The sequence below is a fragment of the Acipenser ruthenus genome, chromosome 23, assembly GCF_902713425.1.
Source record: "Acipenser ruthenus chromosome 23, fAciRut3.2 maternal haplotype, whole genome shotgun sequence".
NCBI lineage: Eukaryota > Metazoa > Chordata > Actinopteri > Acipenseriformes > Acipenseridae > Acipenser > Acipenser ruthenus.
In genome coordinates this window covers 30,202,211-30,225,273 of record NC_081211.1, presented here as the reverse complement: position 1 = coordinate 30,225,273, position 23,063 = coordinate 30,202,211, and the positions used below count along the sequence as shown (strand labels likewise).

The window sequence follows — 23,063 nt, the reverse complement described above, 5'->3', positions numbered from 1 at the left end:
AATGAGCATACAGCAGACTTAGCAAAGCACACTTCTGGAATATATGCGTGACCCGAAACCCGTGTGTTAAACACATGGAGCGTTCCTTCGCTCTCATGTATCCCAGACAGGACTCTGGTTACTAGTGGAAACACCACTGCAGGCCAGGTTAGTGTACAAGGTGATAGACAGTAACTCTATTAAACACGAATACGTTGTTATGTAACAATACAGACAGGCACAGCTCCGAAGCAGTAGCGAGTGCAAAACGCACGACGCAATTCAACGACGTCAGCGTAGCAAATCAAGCAGGATTTGATTCATTTAAATGAGTGCAACAGAAACGCACTAACTTTCACAATCAAGTGATAACAACTTCAAACAGGATCAAGGATAGAAGTGTAGCTAATTAGGATCGAGCTGCTTTACAGGCATTTTTAGTCGCTAAGATTCTTGTATTGTTAATGGTTAACCTCAATTAACAACTGGGAAATACTGGCGAAGTTTACTGTCTGTCTGGTCGCGTCTTTCTATCGCATGACGAAATATTTTTAATACAGCATGGCACTTAAAGGAATAGATTGAAACCGTTTCAACAGGCAGTCTGGAAGGCAGCCGCCTGGGTCCTATTTGATAGTAAGCTGGTGCTTTGCAGAGAACACACTAGAAATGTATTGGTTAATGTTTACAAGCAGAAGCATCGCTCCGGGCGTGAACTCTGCATTCCTAAAACATTTCAACACAGCCTCGGCCACGCAGTCGTCTAAAATGGTAAGGGTGTCTGTTGTTTTACTGTGATATTTCTAATCAGAATACCCATCCATTACAGTAGCATTGATCATACAATGAACCTACAAATAAGTTACAAAGTACACCTGAACTGCTACAACACCTAATAGCTGGTAAAATGTCTGCATTGGTAAACTCCTATTTAAAACACGTGCACATGTCTGATGTTTGATTGAAAAATGCACTCGCTGGCGCCACAGGTAAAGCGCAGGTAAGTCACAATACTGTAACAACGTCACCAAGGCTGCCAGCCGGCGTCTGCTTTTGATTATATTGTTGTTGTCTATGGTAACACCACCTCCTCGCTCACAGTCGTTTCGTTGTGACCTTTCTTCACTCTCTTTTTTTCCGGCCTGGAATAAACTGCATGCTCATATAATCCTTTCTGCTGTGAGATTCCAGGGTCACTGGAAACTTTGAGAGGTCTGCGTGAATGTAACAACGTCCTAATAACACGGCACCGCGGAAACACGTGGTGGATTCTGATACACAGCATAAACACATACTGCACTCGGTATCCATGGAAACCTTTGAGAGGTCTGCGTGAATGTAACAACGTCCTAATAACACGGCACCGCGGAAACACGTGGTGGATTCTGATACACTAGCATAAACACATACTGCACTCGGTATCCATGGAAACCTTTTTGTTTTTCAACCACACACTATTGCGGAGAAATGTAGGGTATGGAGTTGTGTAGTGTTGTTGTTGTTTTTGTTTTTTTTTTGCACCGCAGTGTCCCAGTGTTTATTAAAATAGATCACTGAAACAGAATGTGTCCAGACTTTCCCTAACATAGAGAATAGCAATCTGTGTAGGATGGGTTATTTTGAGACGGGCTGATCCAGATTCCTACGTGCTTGTAAATTGAAAAAGGCAGATCCTGCAGACAGGTCTGAGGGTGAAGAACACACCCCCACGCACACGCAGCTGGTTTAAACACAGTTATCCTGTTGAAGCTCCAGAAGTCTAAAACAAACAGCTAAACATCACAAATGCACCATTCCCAGCACACTGTCACGGCTTAAATACTGTAAAAAGCACCCATTCCCAGCACACTGTCACGGCTTAAATACTGTAAAAAGCACCCATTCCCAGCACACTGTCACGGCTTAAATACTGTAAAAAGTCTACAAAAAAATGTTTGTGCACCACTCGTACAGCGTATCTTCCTGTTGAAAGCATGTCCATCTTTGCTCCAGCTATTACGTTTTTCTCACTCTACTGTTTCATTTTAGTCTCTTTCATCTAGCTGAAAGGTCCTATACATCTTACACAAACTGGTCCATAGGTTTTTTTTTTCTTTTCTTCCTGGGGCTGGTGAGAGCTAAATATCCAGGCTGGCTACACAGGGTTCTGTCCAATTAATGACAGCCTGCAGCTCCCTACAGCAGCAGCAGGGGGCGCAGTGGTAACTGCAGTCTTTGCAAGTTATTTAGTAAAAACCACTGCATTGTGTTCATTGCTCAGAAGGAGCTGGGATTTGAAAACGTGGAGCCCATACAAATGAATTGTGATGAGTGGAATGGACATTGATAGGCGAGCATGTGTTAGCTGTATCATAGCGTGCAAAAGGGGTCTGTCTCTCACTCAGCTCAGCTCTTCCCATTATTCTGTTGTTTCTCTAGGCTTCAGATTCCCATTGGCTTTCTCCTGCTGAAAGAGAGCAGTTTCTGCTGGAACTCAAAGCCACGGGCTGGGCGGAGGTAGAAGACAGAGATGCCCTTTACAAGGAGCTGAGCTTTAAGAGCTTCAACCAGGTACTGTGATGCACAAGAACATCCTGATTCACACAGAGCTTCCCAGCTGGGCTGCTCCACACACCACGAGAGCACTCAGAATCAGACGACCGCCTGACAAATAAACCCACACAGACCCAGATTTCACACTGCTGCACAGATCATTCAGCCACTTCTAGAAGGTTTGCCCTATAGAGTCCCCTGACATCCACACACACACGCACACGCACACACACACGCACGCACGCACGCACGCACACACACGATGTTTAAAGTGCATGTGCAAGTACATTTTTACAGCTACACACAATCTGACTTTCTTGTTTAAATTGCGCACACTGGGGGGATGAGAATCCTAAACTATGCTATGATTTGTCAGATGATACCATCTTGAATTTGGATTTTTCTTTGACATTTATAGACGCAAACGGCTGCTTCATCTAAATAAATCTGCTTCTTTCAGGTCAAAATCTCGAGGCTACTTCTCGGACATCCACTAATCCAGTGGTTAGTTGTTTTAGCCCGCGATGCGCTCTGCTTTTTACACTTCCTCATGTTTGATGTTGTGCACTCCACTCTGACCTCTCACATGGGCTCCTCTCACAGTCAAACTCTCCTCTTACTCCCTCCTGTCAAAGCAGATTAGCATGAGAAAGCGCAGAGGCTAGTTCGGCTGCAATTTGGGTTTAAATCAGATTGATTTCTTTCACAAACAATCAAATTAGCTAACCTGTTACATCTGCTTCAGAAACCACTAACAAGCGAGCAATCGCTGATGCCAGCTGGACATTCCATTTGGCAAGCTCACATTTTTCCAATTTTAAACTCTTGTATTTTCGCTTTTTTTTTTTGGTTTTAGTTTGGAAACATGTTGTTTTGCGGTGCCTTTACTGCAGGGGCTGGATGATTTCTATTTGCTAGTTCTCTCTGAAGCGATGGGCTCCTGCAGGAATTCGTACTAAGAGTCACAAATCCCCTTCAGGAAAACAAGACATGCAATTCCCTTCAAGTCCTCTTGGTGGCGCTTGTATTGTAGCTCTGGCCTTTCAAACGGCCAGGAGAGCGTTTAAAGCTGTCTCGAGGGTTAGAAGCAGGAAGTGTAGTTTTGATTTTTTTTACGTGGTTCAACTATGACACATGAAATGCAGCACTGTATGTGGATCGCATACCTGATTACAAAGCTCAGACAAAACCAGCAGGAACTACTCCAGGCCAAGTGAAGTATGCTGCCTAATTGAAACCGTTTTTATGGAGTAAATTGAAATTCTTTGCTGTACAACATTTCTAATCGGTTTTGAATATTGAAATCCTTTCAGTGGAGCAGATATTGCTGATTTGCATCAACTGTTTCATGGCAGGACATTTCTGCATGTTCTGTTTCTAATGTACAATGCAGACGTTCACTTTTAACCAGTTCAGGTGATTTCTTTTTTTCAGTGTATTTTTCCATGACTTGCTGAGTTCACTTGAAGGGGATGATGAGTTGTACTGTAATTGTAATGACTGTTTCTATCAGAAATGACAAAGCGATTCCACAGCGTTCTTTTCCACACGGTGCTTTCCTTGTGTGCTGTAATATCCCCACACCTCTGCTATCCATGATTCTTTATTAAATTCAGAGCTGTGGCTCCAGCGCTCGCAGAACTGCCTGCATGTCGTGTGGAGAGCGGATGGCAGCCACACAGGGTCCTTTACACCTTGTGCTCCGTCCTTCGGGTGAGTCCGAAAGCCCAGGTCCTATTGGACGTGACTCTGCAGCAGCAGCAGTTGTGATGCATAGTTCACCCCCAAGTCTCTGTAAGTCGCTTTGGAGGAAAGCGTTTGCTAAATGACTAAATAATAAAAAAGTTACAGCAACTGCTTCACGTTGCTGAATGGCTGAGGCATCAGACGTGGCTTTGCTTGCTTTCTTCAAAGTTCCCATTCTGGGCTGACTTGTAAGTTGTCAGCATCTGTCTGAAAGCGATGGGTTACATGAAGGGCCCGTGTCAGTGTGCAGGTAGTGATGAGTGAATAGCAGCATCACACCGTCCCCATGACAGCAGTGCTGAATGTCAGGGAAAAGGATGCTCATTTAAAGGAGAGAGGAGCACTTTCTCCAAATCCCCCCAAATGCACTGTTTCTAACTTTTCCCTGCCTTGTCCTGAGGGACCCCATCAAACAGACCTCTGGATGGAAGGGCTTGTTCTTCTCCTAGGATTTGTGCAGCTTACAGTTAAAGACAGAGAGAAGAAACAGTCAAGTAAGTTCCCTCCAGTGAGCTCAGGCTGAATGGGACTGCTTTAGAGAGGCCAGATGAACAGCGACCAGCCGCCCACTCACTTTCACAAGAGGGACTCCAGGCTGAAGTGCATTATCATCTACTGAGAACTCGCGAGAGTTTATATCTGGGTGCAAATCATACATGTTAGAGAGCCAGCAAGCAGACAGCGGGGCCCTGTAGATCTGTGTGGAATAGGACGGTATCTACCTCGTGCACACTTCTTGGGCTACCCTTTCGTAAGTCAGTATTAGGGAATCTACGATTAGTGCTAAACAGGGCCTGGGAAACTGTTTTCTGTCCTTACAGAAGTGTGTTTGAGGGGGTTGTGCAGTTGAGTTGGGCTCTGTGTTCAGAAGTGTGTGTGTGTTGGAGGGGGTTGTGCAGTTGAGTTGGGCTCTGTGTTCAGAGGTGTGTGTGTTGGAGGGGGTTGTGCAGTTGGTGTATCTACATGCAGTTAGCCTTGGCATAGATTCCATCCTGCATAGTGGAAAACCAAGCCTAAACACCAGGCACATGTGTTTGAGAAGTTGTTTTCACCACAATGTGGGAATGCCACTCTGATGTGGAGTTGTGTCTGGTTCAGTGTTTTATGACAGTCATATGTTAATAAGCAGAAATCCCCCTTCAGCAGTCAGAAGGGAAACACTTGTTTTGGCTGATCAGGTGTTTGTGATTACTGGAGGGTCTGTGTAATGTTACAGAGGCCTGACAGGATCTCAATTACTGGGCTTGTGTCCCAGCAACAGAGGAGCAACAATTACTGTAACAGGGACAGTCTGTGTTTTCATAGCTGGGACTTGCGCACACACACACACACACACACACACACAGACAGAGAGAGAGAGATAGAGAGAGAGAGAGAGAGAGAGAGAGAGAGAGAGAGATGTAATATAATATCATTTTATTTCACGTGAGTTACTTGCCCTGAAGTCTCTGAATGTTCGGTTAGGCATTACAATAAAAACATGCGATATATATTTAGAGTCCTAGATGACATGGATTGCAGTCAGTCATGTAAAGAAGTGTTTTCACTGTTTGCTTTGATGCTAGACAGGGTTAAGTGATCGGCTTGTAGAGGCTGACAATTGAATGTGCAACCCCCCCCAGAAAGTGAAGCGCCAGCGTTCGGTTCAGCGCAGAGACCTGACACGTCTCATCACACACAGCTCCAGCAAAGAGGCTTCTAATTAGAATAACTCCATCAAATTAAAATTCCTCATCAATTATCCAGGCGTGTGGATGGGGTCTGTCTGGTGCATGGTGTGTTTGTGTGTCTCTCGGTGTGTTTGTCTCTCGGTGTGTGTGTCTCTCAGTGTGTGTGTGTGTGATTCATTATAATTGTCATTATTTTTAATCAAGGTTGAAGAAAAGCAGACCCACTCTAAAATTGGTGTGTGGGTCTCATTGCAGGAATACAGCAATTACTTGGTCAGGAGATCAGGAGAAGGCTTCTTTTGGTAACCAATTGGATTAAGTCACTGATCGTGTTACATACGAACCGAGAATCAAGCATTACATAAAATTCAAAAAGACAGACCTCATTATGACATATTAAGGGATAAACATCACTTCCTCTTGCAGTCATTGAGTTTAATAACGATTGAGCACGGGCATGTATTGGTACAGAAACATCGTGTTTCATTGGTTTAATTAGCAGAGGAAGTATTTAGTGCCTTAATTGAGATTGCAGTGGGGAATTGCTTTGAAATGGCTGGCACTTAGCGTCCCTCAGTGGGAGATTTGTTTCAGGGATTTCACTCATCTTTGTGCACAATTCAGATTGCTGTAATTCAGCTATGGATGGGACTGATTGGTAAGCGCATATTCATGAAGTTTGTAGATTCCCTGCTTGGCCTGCGAGCGAAGCGCCTGCCTCCCCGTGCCTTAGTGAGGAAGAGCGCCTCCCCATGCCCCGGTGAGGAAGAGCGCCTCCCCGTGAGGAAGAGCGCCTCCCCGTGAGGAAGAGCGCCTCCCGGTGAGGAAGAGCGCCTCCTCGTGAGGAAGAGCACCTCCCTGTGAGGAAGAGCGCCTCCCCGTGAGGAAGAGCGCCTCCCCGTGCCTTAGTGAGGAAGAGCGCCTCCCCGTGCCCTGGTGAGGAAGAGCGCCTCCCCGTGAGGAAGAGCGCCTCCCCGTGAGGAAGAGCGCCTCCCCGTGCCCCGGTGAGGAAGAGCGCCTCCCCGTGAGGAAGAGCGCCTCCCGGTGAGGAAGAGCGCCTCCCCGTGCCCCGGTGAGGAAGAGCGCCTCCCCGTGAGGAAGAGCACATCCCCGTGCCCCGGTGAGGAAGAGCGCCTCCCCGTGAGGAAGAGCGCCTCCCCGTGCCTTAGTGAGGAAGAGCGCCTCCCCGTGCCCCGGTGAGGAAGAGCGCCTCCCTGTGCCCTGGTGAGGAAGAGCGCCTCCCCGTGAGGAAGAGCGCCTCCCTGTGCCCTGGTGAGGAAGAGCGCCTCCCCGTGAGGAAGAGCGCCTCCCTGTGCCCCGGTGAGGAAGAGCGCCTCCCCATGAGGAAGAGCGCCTCCCCGTGCCCCGGTGAGGAAGAGCGCCTCCCTGTGCCCCGGTGAGGAAGAGCGCCTCCCCGTGAGGAAGAGCGCCTCCCCGTGCCTTAGTGAGGAAGAGCGCCTCCCCGTGCCCCGGTGAGGAAGAGCGCCTCCCTGTGCCCTGGTGAGGAAGAGCGCCTCCCCGTGAGGAAGAGCGCCTCCCTGTGCCCTGGTGAGGAAGAGCGCCTCCCCGTGAGGAAGAGCGCCTCCCCGTGCCCCGGTGAGGAAGAGCGCCTCCCTGTGCCCTGGTGAGGAAGAGCGCCTCCCCGTGAGGAAGAGCGCCTCCCTGTGCCCTGGTGAGGAAGAGCGCCTCCCCGTGAGGAAGAGCGCCTCCCTGTGCCCCGGTGAGGAAGAGCGCCTCCCCATGAGGAAGAGCGCCTCCCCGTGCCCCGGTGAGGAAGAGCGCCTCCCTGTGCCCCGGTGAGGAAGAGCGCCTCCCCGTGCCCCGGTGAGGAAGAGCGCCTCCCCGTGCCCCGGTGAGGAAGAGCGCCTCCCCGTGCCCCGGTGAGGAAGAGCGCCTCCCCGTGAGGAAGAGCGCCTCCCTGTGAGGAAGAGCGCCTCCCCGTGCCCCGGTGAGGAAGAGCGCCTCCCTGTGCCCTGGTGAGGAAGAGCGCCTCCCCGTGAGGAAGAGCACCTCCCTGTGAGGAAGAGCGCCTCCCCGTGCCCCGGTGAGGAAGAGCGCCTCCCTGTGCCCCGGTGAGGAAGAGCGCCTCCCTGTGCCCCGGTGAGGAAGAGCGCCTCCCCGTGAGGAAGAGCACCTCCCCGTGCCCTGGTGAGGAAGAGTGCACACTGCGTTCTTCCATCTCCGTAGCATACGGGGCACTGCTCCAATGTAACAGGCAGGTTCATGTGACACAACAACCAAGAAACCAGGGAGAGCCGGAAGGAGCCGCTGTCACAGACCACATCTTTATTATTACTGTGGTTTGATGTGTGCAGTGAATCATGGGGGTACGCTTTCCACTGATGCAGTGATGCTCCTGTGGCGATCAGCACAAGCGAAGCAGCCTAGAAGAGTAATGATCGTTTCTTTCTTATCATTTAGGCTTTTGGATTCATGACCCGGGTGGCTTTACAGGCTGAGAAACTGAACCACCATCCCGAGTGGTTTAATGTGTACAACAAGGTAATGACATTCTCATGAAAACCATGCACAGCCCCTCCGGATAGTGTATCTCCAGTGATTCCAGGTCTCTGGTGTAGATTGCACCCCCACGTGACTCTGTCTGTATACATGTATGTCTGTGCTTGTAGACGGGTGGGAATAGACTGCGTAGGTGAGTGTTGAATACAGTGAGCTTTGTGCTGGCCTGGCAGCCCCCCATATTAATATTGAAAGGATGGAGAAGCACTCCTCTGCTAGCTTGCACTGTGCTTGTTCCAGATGGAAACACAACACTCTCTCTCTCTCTCTCTCTCTCTCTCTCTCTCTCACTAACAGTATGTGTTTCATTGAAACAGCAATACCTCAGAAGGCTTTCTCTTGATGGTTTTCTTGTGATGTTTGAAGATGGTTGGCTCGCTGCGTGGCTTTACTGACTTTACTCTTTTCAATTCGGCGATTTATTTTTTATTTTAATTAATAAAAAGAAAAAGTAGCTGCAGAAGTGGACATCCTTTTTGGGTTCTTTTATTCTCAATTTCCTTTTACCCTGTGCTTCGGGAAAGGCCAGAATGAAACCCCCAAGCTGCAAATCAGTGGTTTTTTTGTGGTTTTTCGAACGTACAGTTGATCTAAGCTCTGGCAGAAACTGCTGCTATTCTAGACCTTTAAAACTGCTGCTATTCTAGATCATTTAAAACTGCTGCTATTCTAGACCTTTAAAACTGCTGCTATTCTAGATCCTTTAAAACTGCTGCTATTCTAGATCCTTTAAAACTGCTGCTATTCTAGATCCTTTAAAACTGCTGCTATTCTAGATCCTTTAAAACTGCTGCTATTCTAGATCCTTTAAAACTGCTGCTATTCTAGATCATTTAAAACTGCTGCTATTCTAGACCTTTAAAACTGCTGCTATTCTAGATTGTTTAAAACCGCTGCTATTCTAGATCCTTAAAGCATTTAAGGATTTTTCAAGCGTTCTTCAGATCTGTGGCCTGTTTGCTTTTCGAATCGACCCTGATTTTTAATAATTCAGGCTCCATGTGCTTTCTTTCCCTTTTCAGGTTCAGATAACACTGATAACACATGACTGTGGTGGACTGTCAAAAAGAGATGTGAAACTGGCTCAGTTCATTGACAAAGTGGCTCTGACCATGTAACCTGCAGTGTGTGGATGGCTGTGCAATGCTGCCACTTGGAGTCTGGTATTACTGGACCTACTCCCTCAGGACAATGGATACACGTTTATAGCGACTAGAAAGTTTCAGGACGGCTCCTCTTCGAGAAGCAGTAAAGCAGCAGCCCCTCCTTTGATCCAGAGGCACGCCTGTGCACATGCTGTGCTGAACACTGCACACTGAATGAGACGATCCTGGGGCTTTCAGAGGGGCGCTGTGGGGAGGTGATGCTTCTCGCTTACTGCTATTCAGGGCTGGAAACTATCATTTGTAATGCTAAATATACAAAATAAAAAAAGTTTTTTGGACACGATTTGGGTTCCCTGTTGTATTATTACACACTGTTATTGCTAGTGTTGATACAATAAGTCTTTTCTGTACTGTGCCTCTGTGGATGCGTTCTTTATATATATATATATATATATATATATATATATATATATATATATACACACACACACACACACACAGTGTGTTCTGTGGCTTGTTGAATACCCTCATGAATCTGTCCGTGCAGTGATTCAGATTTCACATTAATGTCATCATGTGCGTTGGGTTGTCAAGGTAACAGATGACAGTGAAAGGCTCAGCAGATTGTGGATACTCTGCTCTGAAGATTCATGAAGAGGTTTCGATGCACCTTGAGAAGCACAGACTCATTTGGGGCATGAAGACCCTTGAGAAACACTGAAGGAGACGTTTTTTTTTTTGTTGAAGTGGTTGTTTACCTAAACTTGAGTTTCTTTTATTTTAACTAAAGTCTTCTTGAAAGAGCAGGAGGGGTTGCGATAGCGGTGTCAGAGGAGGAGAGACCCCAATACTGCAGAGACAGTTCCACTAACATTGTTTAAAAAGACTTAAGAGCTTAGGAATAGGAACTACATGATTGGTGAAATGATGGTTGGTTGAAATCTTCTCCCATGCCCTGAAATACATGCAGGCGGCGAGGCTGTATTATCAGTGAATCTGCTTTTGATTCAAATGGATTCTAAACTAGATTAAATACATTGAGCACCACATTACCTCACAGCTTACTGGCCCTGTAAAGTATATACAGCAACAGAAAAAAAACTATGAAAGACCCCAGTGTTTCCAAGTAGTTTTACTGTTTAATATTCCTTCTGTGTATTTATTTGCTGCAAATACTTCTTTATTATGCTGTGCCGTGCATCCACGTGCTGTAGAGTGTGATAAACAGCGTTGCTCGGGGGGACTCGGCAGTGCTGTGATAAACAGCATTGCTCGGGGGGACTCGGCAGTGCTGTGATAAACAGCATTGCTCGGGGGGACTCGGCAGTGCTGTGATAAACAGCATTGATCGAGGTGACTCGGCAGTGCTGTGATAAACAGCGTTGATCGGGGGGACTCGGCAGTGCTGTGATAAACAGCGTTGATCGAGGTGACTCGGCAGTGCTGTGATAAACAGCATTGCTCGGGGGGACTCGGCAGTGCTGTGATAAACAGCGTTGATCGAGGTGACTCGGCAGTGCTGTGATAAACAGCGTTGATCGTGGTGACTCGGCAGTGCTGTGATAAACAGCGTTGATCGAGGTGACTCGGCAGTGCTGTGATAAACAGCGTTGATCGAGGTGACTCGGCAGTGCTGTGATAAACAGCGTTGATCGAGGTGACTCGGCAGTGCTGTGATAAACAGCGTTGATCGAGGTGACTCGGCAGTGCTGTGATAAACAGCGTTGATCGAGGTGACTCGGCAGTGCTGTGATAAACAGCGTTGATCGAGGTGACTCGGCAGTGCTGTGATAAACAGCGTTGATCGTGGTGACTCGGCAGTGCTGTGATAAACAGCGTTGATCGAGGTGACTCGGCAGTGCTGTGATAAACAGCGTTGATCGAGGTGACTCGGCAGTGCTGTGATAAACAGCGTTGATCGAGGTGACTCGGCAGTGCTGTGATAAACAGCGTTGATCGAGGTGACTCGGCAGTGCTGTGATAAACAGCGTTGATCGAGGTGACTCGGCAGTGCAGTGATAAACAGCGTTGATCGAGGTGACTCGGCAGTGCTGTGATAAACAGCGTTGATCGAGGTGACTCGGCAGTGCTGTGATAAACAGCGTTGATCGAGGTGACTCGGCAGTGCTGTGATAAACAGCGTTGATCGAGGTGACTCGGCAGTGCTGTGATAAACAGCGTTGATCGAGGTGACTCGGCAGTGCAGTGATAAACAGCGTTGATCGAGGTGACTCGGCAGTGCTGTGATAAACAGCGTTGATCGGGGGGACTCGGCAGTGCTGTGATAAACAGCGTTGATCGAGGTGACTCGGCAGTGCTGTGATAAACAGCGTTGATCGAGGTGACTCGGCAGTGCTGTGATAAACAGCGTTGATCGAGGTGACTCGGCAGTGCTGTGATAAACAGCGTTGATCGAGGTGACTCGGCAGTGCTCGGGGGACTCGGCAGTGCTGTGATAAACAGCGTTGATCGAGGTGACTCGGCAGTGCTGTGATAAACAGCGTTGATCGTGGTGACTCGGCAGTGCTGTGATAAACAGCGTTGATCGAGGTGACTCGGCAGTGCTCGGGGGACTCGGCAGTGCTGTGATAAACAGCGTTGATCGAGGTGACTCGGCATTGCTGTGATAAACAGCGTTGATCGAGGTGACTCGGCAGTGCTGTGATAAACAGCGTTGATCGAGGTGACTCGGCAGTGCTCGGGGGACTCGGCAGTGCTGTGATAAACAGCGTTGATCGTGGTGACTCGGCAGTGCTGTGATAAACAGCGTTGATCGAGGTGACTCGGCAGTGCTGTGATAAACAGCGTTGATCGAGGTGACTCGGCAGTGCTGTGATAAACAGCGTTGATCGTGGTGACTCGGCAGTGCTGTGATAAACAGCGTTGATCGAGGTGACTCGGCAGTGCTCGGGGGACTCGGCAGTGCTGTGATAAACAGCGTTGATCGAGGTGACTCGGCAGTGCTGTGATAAACAGCGTTGATCGAGGTGACTCGGCAGTGCTGTGATAAACAGCGTTGATCGAGGTGACTCGGCAGTGCTGTGATAAACAGCGTTGATCGAGGTGACTCGGCAGTGCTCGGGGGACTCGGCAGTGCTGTGATAAACAGCGTTGATCGAGGTGACTCGGCAGTGCTGTGATAAACAGCGTTGATCGTGGTGACTCGGCAGTGCTGTGATAAACAGCGTTGATCGAGGTGACTCGGCAGTGCTCGGGGGACTCGGCAGTGCTGTGATAAACAGCGTTGATCGAGGTGACTCGGCAGTGCTCGGGGGACTCGGCAGTGCTGTGATAAACAGCGTTGATCGAGGTGACTCGGCAGTGCTGTGATAAACAGCGTTGATCGAGGTGACTCGGCAGTGCTGTGATAAACAGCGTTGATCGAGGTGACTCGGCAGTGCTCGGGGGGACTCGGCAGTGCTGTGATAAACAGCGTTGATCGAGGTGACTCGGCAGTGCTCGGGGGACTCGGCAGTGCTGTGATAAACAGCGTTGATCGAGGTGACTCGGCAGTGCTCGGGGGACTCGGCAGTGCTGTGATAAACAGCGTTGATCGTGGTGACTCGGCAGTGCTGTGATAAACAGCGTTGATCGAGGTGACTCGGCAGTGCTGTGATAAACAGCGTTGATCGAGGTGACTCGGCAGTGCTGTGATAAACAGCGTTGATCGTGGTGACTCGGCAGTGCTGTGATAAACAGCGTTGATCGAGGTGACTCGGCAGTGCTCGGGGGACTCGGCAGTGCTGTGATAAACAGCGTTGATCGAGGTGACTCGGCAGTGCTCGGGGGACTCGGCAGTGCTGTGATAAACAGCGTTGATCGAGGTGACTCGGCAGTGCTGTGATAAACAGCGTTGATCGTGGTGACTCGGCAGTGCTGTGATAAACAGCGTTGATCGAGGTGACTCGGCAGTGCTCGGGGGACTCGGCAGTGCTGTGATAAACAGCGTTGATCGAGGTGACTCGGCAGTGCTCGGGGGGACTCGGCAGTGCTGTGATAAACAGCGTTGATCGAGGTGACTCGGCAGTGCTGTGATAAACAGCGTTGATCGAGGTGACTCGGCAGTGCTGTGATAAACAGCGTTGATCGAGGTGACTCGGCAGTGCTGTGATAAACAGCGTTGATCGAGGGGGACTCGGCAGTGCTGTGATAAACAGCGTTGATCGAGGTGACTCGGCAGTGCTGTGATAAACAGCGTTGATCGAGGTGACTCGGCAGTGCAGTGATAAACAGCGTTGATCGAGGTGACTCGGCAGTGCTGTGATAAACAGCGTTGATCGGGGGGACTCGGCAGTGCTGTGATAAACAGCGTTGATCGAGGTGACTCGGCAGTGCTGTGATAAACAGCGTTGATCGAGGTGACTCGGCAGTGCTGTGATAAACAGCGTTGATCGTGGTGACTCGGCAGTGCTGTGATAAACAGCGTTGATCGAGGTGACTCGGCAGTGCTCGGGGGACTCGGCAGTGCTGTGATAAACAGCGTTGATCGAGGTGACTCGGCAGTGCTGTGATAAACAGCGTTGATCGAGGTGACTCGGCAGTGCTGTGATAAACAGCATTGCTCGGGGGGACTCGGCAGTGCTTTCTGTAGCGCAGTTATAGATTGCTGGCAGGACTATCCCATCGCTAGGCAACCATCCAACCCCTCAATCCGCTCTCATATCGGAGGAGGAGAAGTTTATAAATTAAAGATTAATAACCTTTGTTTATTTTCTATAGGTATAGGTGTATTCATCTCATGCTTATTATCAGTGTCTGAAATTGACCAACAAGACGAGACTGAATGACTATAAACAAATACATAAAGAGAAATCTGTATGTGCTCGAAGCTACAGGAAGTGGTAACTCCAGAGACACTGAAATCTTACTCACTGGTGTAGTTTTGCTCTATAGGTCTCATTTTTATCTGGTTCACCCCATTTGAAATACCCAATTCTAATCTGAATGCCACCTCATTGCTGTAACCTTTACCGATCAGGACTGAAGATTTTAGGACGCTGTATTGTGATGTCACAAAGCTGCTTTATGACCTCACAGCGCCACCCGATACCTTGTGGTAGTGGAGTTTCCAGAAGGGTGCGCATTCAAAGCCTGTGAGATCTGGAGATGGAACTGCAATCTGAGACTGAAGAAAGCACAACCGCTCCCTTTTTTATTCCCTGGGGACACAGCCAGATAGCACTGAGGAGATTCTCGGACTGGAACACGGATGAGAGTCTGTCCACATCAAGAAAGAAAGTGTAAGGAACATACCAGTAACTGCTAACTTGTATTTGTATTCTTTAGCAGTTAAATAATTCACTCATTGTATATGAAACTTTGTTTTTGTATTTATTATAACCCATTATGTCAGATGGAAGATAATGAAAAGATCGCAATTTGGTCTTTGTTGCTACCCCATGCTGTGAAGGGTTAAGTTCATTAACTCTATGGTATTGGACCACAGCTGGGACAGCGGGTGTATTAAGTAACCGAGCGGCTCAGAGCGAGAATGTTTCCCTTCACTCAGATCCCCGATGGAATCTGCACTGTAGCTCTGAGCTGCTCAGAAGCGGAGCTGAGAGGGTTCTGTCACTGAGCAGCACACTTCACACAGCCAGTGTATCTACCTGTGTGTCTTGTTTCTGATTGCATTCACTGTAAGTGTTAGGCACACTGTGTGACTCGGTGATTTGTTACAGGAGAAGAGATTTTGAATTCCATAACTATGTTACCAGAATTACCCAGAGATCCCTGTTCAACGGGGTAATCATGACAACCATTTTACTGAACGCGCTTTTCATGGCGCTGGAGACGGATTATGACCTTAAATACCGACTCTTTGGGTTCTTTGAGGTGAGTATCGAGCAGTAAAGTGGATTCACGGCACGGTCTTTTGAAACCTGTTTATATATCTGTACAGAGTGCATGTGGAGGTAACCAGGTCAGGCTGTTTTGTGCAGATTGTGGACCAGCTGTTCCAGGCGATCTACACCATGGAGTTCCTGATGAAGGTGTATGTTGAGTGGAGGGGCTATTGGAAGAGTGGCTACAATGTGTTTGACGCCTTCATCCTCGCCCTCTCCTTCATCCCCATGTTCATGAACACGTCGGGGGCCAGTACCCGCTCTCTCAAGTCTCTGCGCATGATCCGAGCAGTCAGAACTCTGAGGATGCTGAAGACTGTGTCCTTCATCCGGGGCCTGCAGGTCATCCACAGCTCAATTGAGTAACAGTGCCAGTGTTCATTCTGCACTTCCATTGAGTAACAGTGTCAGTGTTCATTCTGCACTTCCATTGAGTAACAGTGCCAGTGTTCATTCTGCACTTCCATTGAGGCTTCATTGAGTAACAGTGCCAGTGTTCATTCTGCACTTCCATTGAGGCTTCATTGAGTAACAGTGCCAGTGTTCATTCTGCACTTCCATTGAGGCTTCATTGAGTAACAGTGCCAGTGTTCATTCTGCACTTCCATTGAGGCTTCATTGAGTAACAGTGCCAGTGTTCATTCTGCACTTCCATTGAGGCTTCATTGAGTAACCGTGCCAGTGTTCATTCTGCACTTCCATTAAGTAACAGTGCCAGTGTTCATTCTGCACTTCCATTGAGTAACAGTGTCAGTGTTCATTCTGCACTTCCATTGAGTAACAGTGCCAGTGTTCATTCTGCACTTCCATTGAGGCTTCATTGAGTAACAGTGCCAGTGTTCATTCTGCACTTCCATTGAGGCTTCATTGAGTAACAGTGCCAGTGTTCATTCTGCACTTCCATTGAGGCTTCATTGAGTAACCGTGCCAGTGTTCATTCTGCACTTCCATTAAGTAACAGTGCCAGTGTTCATTCTGCACTTCCATTGAGTAACAGTGCCAGTGTTCATTCTGCACTTCCATTGAGTAACACTGTCAGTGTTCATTCTGCACTTCCATTGAGGCTTCATTGAGTAACAGTGCCAGTGTTCATTCTGCACTTCCATTGAGGCTTCATTGAGTAACAGTGCCAGTGTTCATTCTGCACTTCCATTGAGGCTTCATTGAGTAACAGTGCCAGTGTTCATTCTGCACTTCCATTGAGGCTTCATTGAGTAACAGTGCCAGTGTTCATTCTGCACTTCCATTGAGGCTTCATTGAGTAACCGTGCCAGTGTTCATTCTGCACTTCCATTAAGTAACAGTGCCAGTGTTCATTCTGCACTTCCATTGAGTAACAGTGCCAGTGTTCATTCTGCACTTCCATTGAGGCTTCATTGAGTAACAGTGCCAGTATTCATTCTGCACTTCCATTGAGGCTTCATTGAGTAACAGTGTCAATGTTCATTTTGCACTTCCATTGAGGCTTCATTGAGTAACAGTGCCAGTATTCATTCTGCACTTCCATTGAGGCTTCATTGAGTAACAGTGTCAATGTTCATTTTGCACTTCCATTGAGGCTTCATTGAGTAACCGTGCCAGTGTTCATTCTGCACTTCCATTGAGTAACAGTGCCAGTGTTCATTCTGCACTTCCATTGAGTAACAGTGCCAGTGTTCATTCTGCACTTCCATTGAGGCTTCATTGAGTAACAGTGCCAGTGTTCATTCTGCACTTCCATTGAGTAACAGTGCCAGTGTTCATTCTGCACTTCCATTGAGGCTTCATTGAGTAACAGTGCCAGTGTTCATTCTGCACTTCCATTGAGGCTTCATTGAGTAACAGTGCCAGTGTTCATTCTGCACTTCCATTGAGGCTTCATTGAGTAACAGTGCCAGTGTTCATTCTGCACTTCCATTGAGTAACAGTGCCAGTGTTCATTCTGCACTTCCATTGAGGCTTCATTGAGTAACAGTGCCAGTGTTCATTCTGCACTTCCATTGAGTAACAGTGCCAGTGTTCATTCTGCACTTCCATTGAGTAACAGTGCCAGTGTTCATTCTGCACTTCCATTGAGGCTTCATTGAGTAACAGTGCCAGTGTTCATTCTGCACTTCCATTGAGGCTTCATTGAGTAACAGTGCCAGTGTTCATTCTGCACTTCCATTGAGGCTTCATTGAGTAACAGTGCCAGTGTTCATTCTGCACTTCCATTGAGTAACAGTGCCAGTGTTCATTCTGCACTTCCATTGAGGCTTCATTGAGTAACAGTGCCAGTGTTCATTCTGCACTTCCATTGAGTAACAGTGCCAGTGTTCATTCTGCACTTCCATTGAGTAACAGTGCCAGTGTTCATTCTGCACTTCCATTGAGGCTTCATTGAGTAACAGTGCCAGTGTTCATTCTGCACTTCCATTGAGGCTTCATTGAGTAACAGTGCCAGTGTTCATTCTGCACTTCCATTGAGGCTTCATTGAGTAACAGTGCCAGTGTTCATTCTGCACTTCCATTGAGTAACAGTGCCAGTGTTCATTCTGCACTTCCATTGAGTAACAGTGCCAGTGTTCATTCTGCACTTCCATTGAGGCTTCATTGAGTAACAGTGCCAGTGTTCATTCTGCACTTCCATTGAGGCTTCATTGAGTAACAGTGCCAGTGTTCATTCTGCACTTCCATTGAGGCTTCATTGAGTAACCGTGCCAGTGTTCATTCTGCACTTCCATTAAGTAACAGTGCCAGTGTTCATTCTGCACTTCCATTGAGTAACAGTGTCAGTGTTCATTCTGCACTTCCATTGAGTAACAGTGCCAGTGTTCATTCTGCACTTCCATTGAGGCTTCATTGAGTAACAGTGCCAGTGTTCATTCTGCACTTCCATTGAGGCTTCATTGAGTAACAGTGCCAGTGTTCATTCTGCACTTCCATTGAGGCTTCATTGAGTAACCGTGCCAGTGTTCATTCTGCACTTCCATTAAGTAACAGTGCCAGTGTTCATTCTGCACTTCCATTGAGTAACAGTGCCAGTGTTCATTCTGCACTTCCATTGAGTAACAGTGTCAGTGTTCATTCTGCACTTCCATTGAGGCTTCATTGAGTAACAGTGCCAGTGTTCATTCTGCACTTCCATTGAGGCTTCATTGAGTAACAGTGCCAGTGTTCATTCTGCACTTCCATTGAGGCTTCATTGAGTAACAGTGCCAGTGTTCATTCTGCACTTCCATTGAGGCTTCATTGAGTAACAGTGCCAGTGTTCATTCTGCACTTCCATTGAGGCTTCATTGAGTAACAGTGCCAGTGTTCATTCTGCACTTCCATTAAGTAACAGTGCCAGTGTTCATTCTGCACTTCCATTGAGTAACAGTGCCAGTGTTCATTCTGCACTTCCATTGAGGCTTCATTGAGTAACAGTGCCAGTATTCATTCTGCACTTCCATTGAGGCTTCATTGAGTAACAGTGTCAATGTTCATTTTGCACTTCCATTGAGGCTTCATTGAGTAACAGTGCCAGTATTCATTCTGCACTTCCATTGAGGCTTCATTGAGTAACAGTGTCAATGTTCATTTTGCACTTCCATTGAGGCTTCATTGAGTAACCGTGCCAGTGTTCATTCTGCACTTCCATTGAGTAACAGTGCCAGTGTTCATTCTGCACTTCCATTGAGTAACAGTGCCAGTGTTCATTCTGCACTTCCATTGAGGCTTCATTGAGTAACAGTGCCAGTGTTCATTCTGCACTTCCATTGAGGCTTCATTGAGTAACAGTGCCAGTGTTCATTCTGCACTTCCATTGAGGCTTCATTGAGTAACAGTGCCAGTGTTCATTCTGCACTTCCATTGAGTAACAGTGCCAGTGTTTATTCTGCACTTCCATTGAGGCCTGCTTTCTGTGCTCTTCTGATTTTCTTTATCTGAAAACAAATATAAAAAGAGACATAAAGAGTGAGCCTTCCTCTGTGTGCCAGTGTTGCTCTACCTGACCATGCTTCTTATAAATATTCTTCTTGTATTTTTTTAGGCTCTGACAGAAGCCTTGTTCAAGACCTTGAAGAGTGTTGTTTATGTCCTGGTCTTGCTATTCTTGCTCATGTTTGTCTTTGCTATAATGGGGTATTATTTCTTTGGGGACCCCGAGACTGGAGATCCTGATAACTGGGGTGACCTGGGATCGGCGCTGTTCACCCTCTTCAGTTTAGTAACGGTAAGCTTTTCAGTAACGGGGTGGTTAGGTCATGTGCTCTTACGGCTTAGCAAGAGGATGAAAGCCAACCCCAATTAGAAACACAAACTGTGCCAAAAACACAATGTCCTGAAGGGTGCTGTGGTGGGTAATTGTGAGCAGGGGAGCAGTGTTCTACTTTGCCCTTTCCATAAATTACATTTCATATACATAAATCTCATCGAGTAGCATAAAGCCCAAGCTGTAATGGCCTTCTGTTGCTTCTCTCGTTCTCGTTCTCGCTCTCTCTCTCTCTCTCTCTCTCTCTCTCTCTCTCTCTCTCTCTCTCTCTCTCTCTCTCTCTCTCTCTCTCTCTCTCTCTCTCTCTCTCTCTCTCTCTCTCTCTACATATATATATATATATATATATATATCACTGCCTTGTTGTTTATGTTGTGCAGGTTGATGGCTGGACAGACCTACAAAGTAAGCTTGATGTTTTGGGGTTTACATCCAGCCGCATTTTTACAATTGTTTTCATTCTACTGGGATATTTCATCTTCTTCAACATGTTCATCGGAGTGGTGATTATGGAAATTCAGGTATGCCTTGACTGCAGCTTCCATGAGAGTCTTGATAAAACTACTACTACTTCTACTGATAATAGTGGAGCATTACTGCTATTTGTTCAATGTCTTAGCACTCCACAAAGTGTTTTGAGAAGGAGCTCCAGACAGAGCGTGAAATCACTCTCGCACAGAAGAAGCAGGAAATCATAAAGAAGCAGCAGCAGGAAGTCAGGCAGCTGATCCAGAACCAGGCGAGTGCCCCAGTCTAGACTGTAGAGAGAACAATCTCAAGCGTTAACAGAGCTGTCTGCATTGCAAACGGAAAAGCATACTGCGATAGGCACTCGCTGAAATTCACCTGGCTGTCCCATCCATTCCCTTCTCTTAGACAACCAATGACTTGAACAAATTCAGTGAACTTGTGGAGAGGTTCAGAAAGACCCTGCGGCACAGTGATTACTTGGTTACGGATGATCTCTATACAAGCTTATCCTTCATTGATATCTACTTGACCTCTTTAGACCACCAGGACAACACTTTGCAAAGGTAATACAGTTTCTAATACAGTTTCATACAGCAGGCTATTCCCCACCTTTCTAATGAAGGTTACCAGGCTGCCATCATGTCCACAGTCTGCATTTGTCTTTTATTAGCATCTCACCTGCACTGTTTCCATGGTTGATAAAAACAACCCCACTAGTATCCTGTATTGCCAGAGCAATCCTACAGTATTACATGTGTGTGAGCTTCCTTACAGTACAGTGGGTTCAGTGTGTGTAGATTTCTTACAGTACAGTGGGTTCATATGATGGCAATAGTTTGTTAACTAGTGACCCCTGGGTGAGGTCATTCTGTCCCGAGACTTCTCAGTTTTAGCACCTGCAGGTTGTACCATTGAATTGGTGACCTTGGCTTAACCCTATTGACAGATCGGGTACAGAGTCTAGCATTAAGGCACACCAAGGCGTGCGTTCATTGTTGTGCAATGACCTGACTGCCAGGTGCGTTGTTGAGCTGTACGCTAAATTCACAGCAATGCTCGGAATCTGCAGCACTGAAGGAAAACAGAAGCTCAGTGAGGAGGCCGGAGAACCACAGCACTGTGTGGAATCTTGTTTAGCCAATCAGCATGCTCCGTTCAGACAGGCCACTGTAGTATTCTATTAATACTTCATTAGGGCTGTCTTACCTTTTGTGGTTTCCAGTGCTGCCGAATCATGAGCCAGGCAGATGACTTTCCTTTCAGGTGAGTTTCAGTGTCTGCTTCTGATTCCAGTGTACACTGACAGCAGGGATCAATACTCTAGACACAGGTCTACCTGGGCACAGCAGCAGAAACAGTAACAGTCAGGTTAGCACTGTCAGGGGAGCTTGCACAGCCTTTTGAGGTAGGAAGCGAGAGAGACACACAACAACCTGATGCTTTTATTGCAAGTCACATTTATGATTTTGAATATTGCTTTATTGCCATTCTGACACCTGGCTGTTTTATTTGTTTGACAGATTGACTGAGTCAATGCAAGCGTCAGGTTACTGTATGCAACGTATTAGAGCATAATGAGTGTGTAGATTTCATGTTAATAGAGCTTGAAACGTGACTCCTTCGCATGATTAGCTCCTTTGCAGTGAAGAATCGAAGCAGAGCCGTGTTTGCCAGCCGGATTGGTGCTTCAACTTGTCTGCAGCGTATTTGCATCCTGCAGCTTTCTGAACTTGAAATGTGATACTCATTATTAACCTTAAAACCCGTCTCTTGCACGATTTGAATAAAAGGATATTCCGCTTGCAAATAAAAGCTAAGCTCCGTTTAATGTTAAGGTATTGAGGCTGTTCTTTTGCTCAGCTGTTCCAGGTGACTTGCGAGAGACGACATATTAGATTGAATGATGCGCTCATGTTTGGTGATTGACGCCTCTTCCATTTCCGGCATGTACAGATTTGTGTGTGCTTTGACATGTATGTGCGTTTCTGATCTACATGTTGTGCTTTGCAGACTGCAGCAGCTCTACTTTGAAACGGCTTGTACTTTAAGTCACATTTTGGAAGATGATTTGACTGAAGGAAAGACACAGAAGGAAAGCAGAAGCGCCAGCCTGTGAACAGACCGGACGTTAAACTCGCGAGTCCAGAAATGAAACGCTGCTATTCTAGAATACAATTAAAACTGAACAAACCCAGTAGCGTCAGCTGTCGATTTCATAGTCCTATTCTCTTGCTTACGTACACACACAAGGATATGTACTGTGTTAAAATCACAACATATCTTTCCTCTGCATTGCCATGAGTCTTCCAGTGTTTCAGTATGGTTCTCAAAGCAGCGTGCTTTGATGACAGACACTGGCGGGATCGACCAGTACTGCACGAACAATAACCTGCTGTGTTGAACGTACACGGCTTAAGAACTTTGCGTGATTCTACGGGCTTGTTTCAGTCAAGCGCACTGAATGAAGTGGTGCTTGGTGGCGCTGTGGGGTCTTGACATGCAGACCGCGGCAGACTTCTTCGGGCCGCTCTGCAGTATTATTGGTAGTTAAGATCTGCTAGGACCACTGTAACAAGATACCGCATTGATTTCGTGGTTATGATGTCCAAGTCAAGACTTGGTTCAGGCTTACATCGAGTTAACTAGATCTGAGTAAAACTTGTGTTAAAGACCACAGTTCTGTGAAACTCGGTGCGTGATTGTTATTATTATTATTATTAATCACGGGAAGTGCGCTGTTGCGATTGCTTGCGCTATTTGTATCCCTCACAAGACACTAAACCGGCCAAGTCGTATGCTGTATGATTCTGATCTCTGTAAAGCCAGCTCATTAGCATTGACTTGTTTTGTTACACGCCATGCAATTTTATTTCCTGCTGTTCAAAACGAATTCCATTGAAATGTCACATACTAGGACTACGGCAAAATGACACAGTCATGCAAATATCTCGTGCAATGAAACGACAAAACATAAGGG

General features: G+C 47.1%; 2 protein-coding genes across 3 annotated transcripts; both read left to right on the top strand.

Moving 5' to 3' along the window:
• The first annotated feature begins 291 nt into the window (after positions 1-291).
• On the top strand, positions 292-9,896 carry LOC117413171 (pterin-4-alpha-carbinolamine dehydratase 2-like). Of its 2 annotated transcripts, XM_034021970.3 has the most exons (4): positions 306-750; positions 2,398-2,529; positions 8,349-8,429; positions 9,470-9,896. In XM_034021970.3, the coding sequence occupies exons 1-4, from the start codon at positions 649-651 to the stop codon at positions 9,563-9,565; spliced, it is 411 nt and encodes a 136-aa protein (XP_033877861.1). In that variant the 5' UTR covers positions 306-648; the 3' UTR covers positions 9,566-9,896. The 2 variants fall into 2 exon arrangements, with proteins under 2 accessions (XP_033877862.1, XP_033877861.1); XM_034021971.3 differs by lacking the exon at positions 8,349-8,429 and having other exon boundaries at positions 292-750.
• Positions 9,897-15,044: 5,148 nt separating this feature from the next.
• Positions 15,045-22,318, top strand: LOC117412773 (cation channel sperm-associated protein 3-like). The gene is made up of 8 exons (XM_034021345.2): positions 15,045-15,118; positions 15,235-15,388; positions 15,496-15,741; positions 19,394-19,576; positions 19,996-20,136; positions 20,235-20,354; positions 20,492-20,649; positions 22,097-22,318. Exons 1-8 carry the CDS (start codon positions 15,045-15,047, stop codon positions 22,200-22,202), a joined length of 1,182 nt encoding a protein of 393 aa, XP_033877236.1. The 3' UTR covers positions 22,203-22,318.
• Positions 22,319-23,063: the final 745 nt, after the last annotated feature.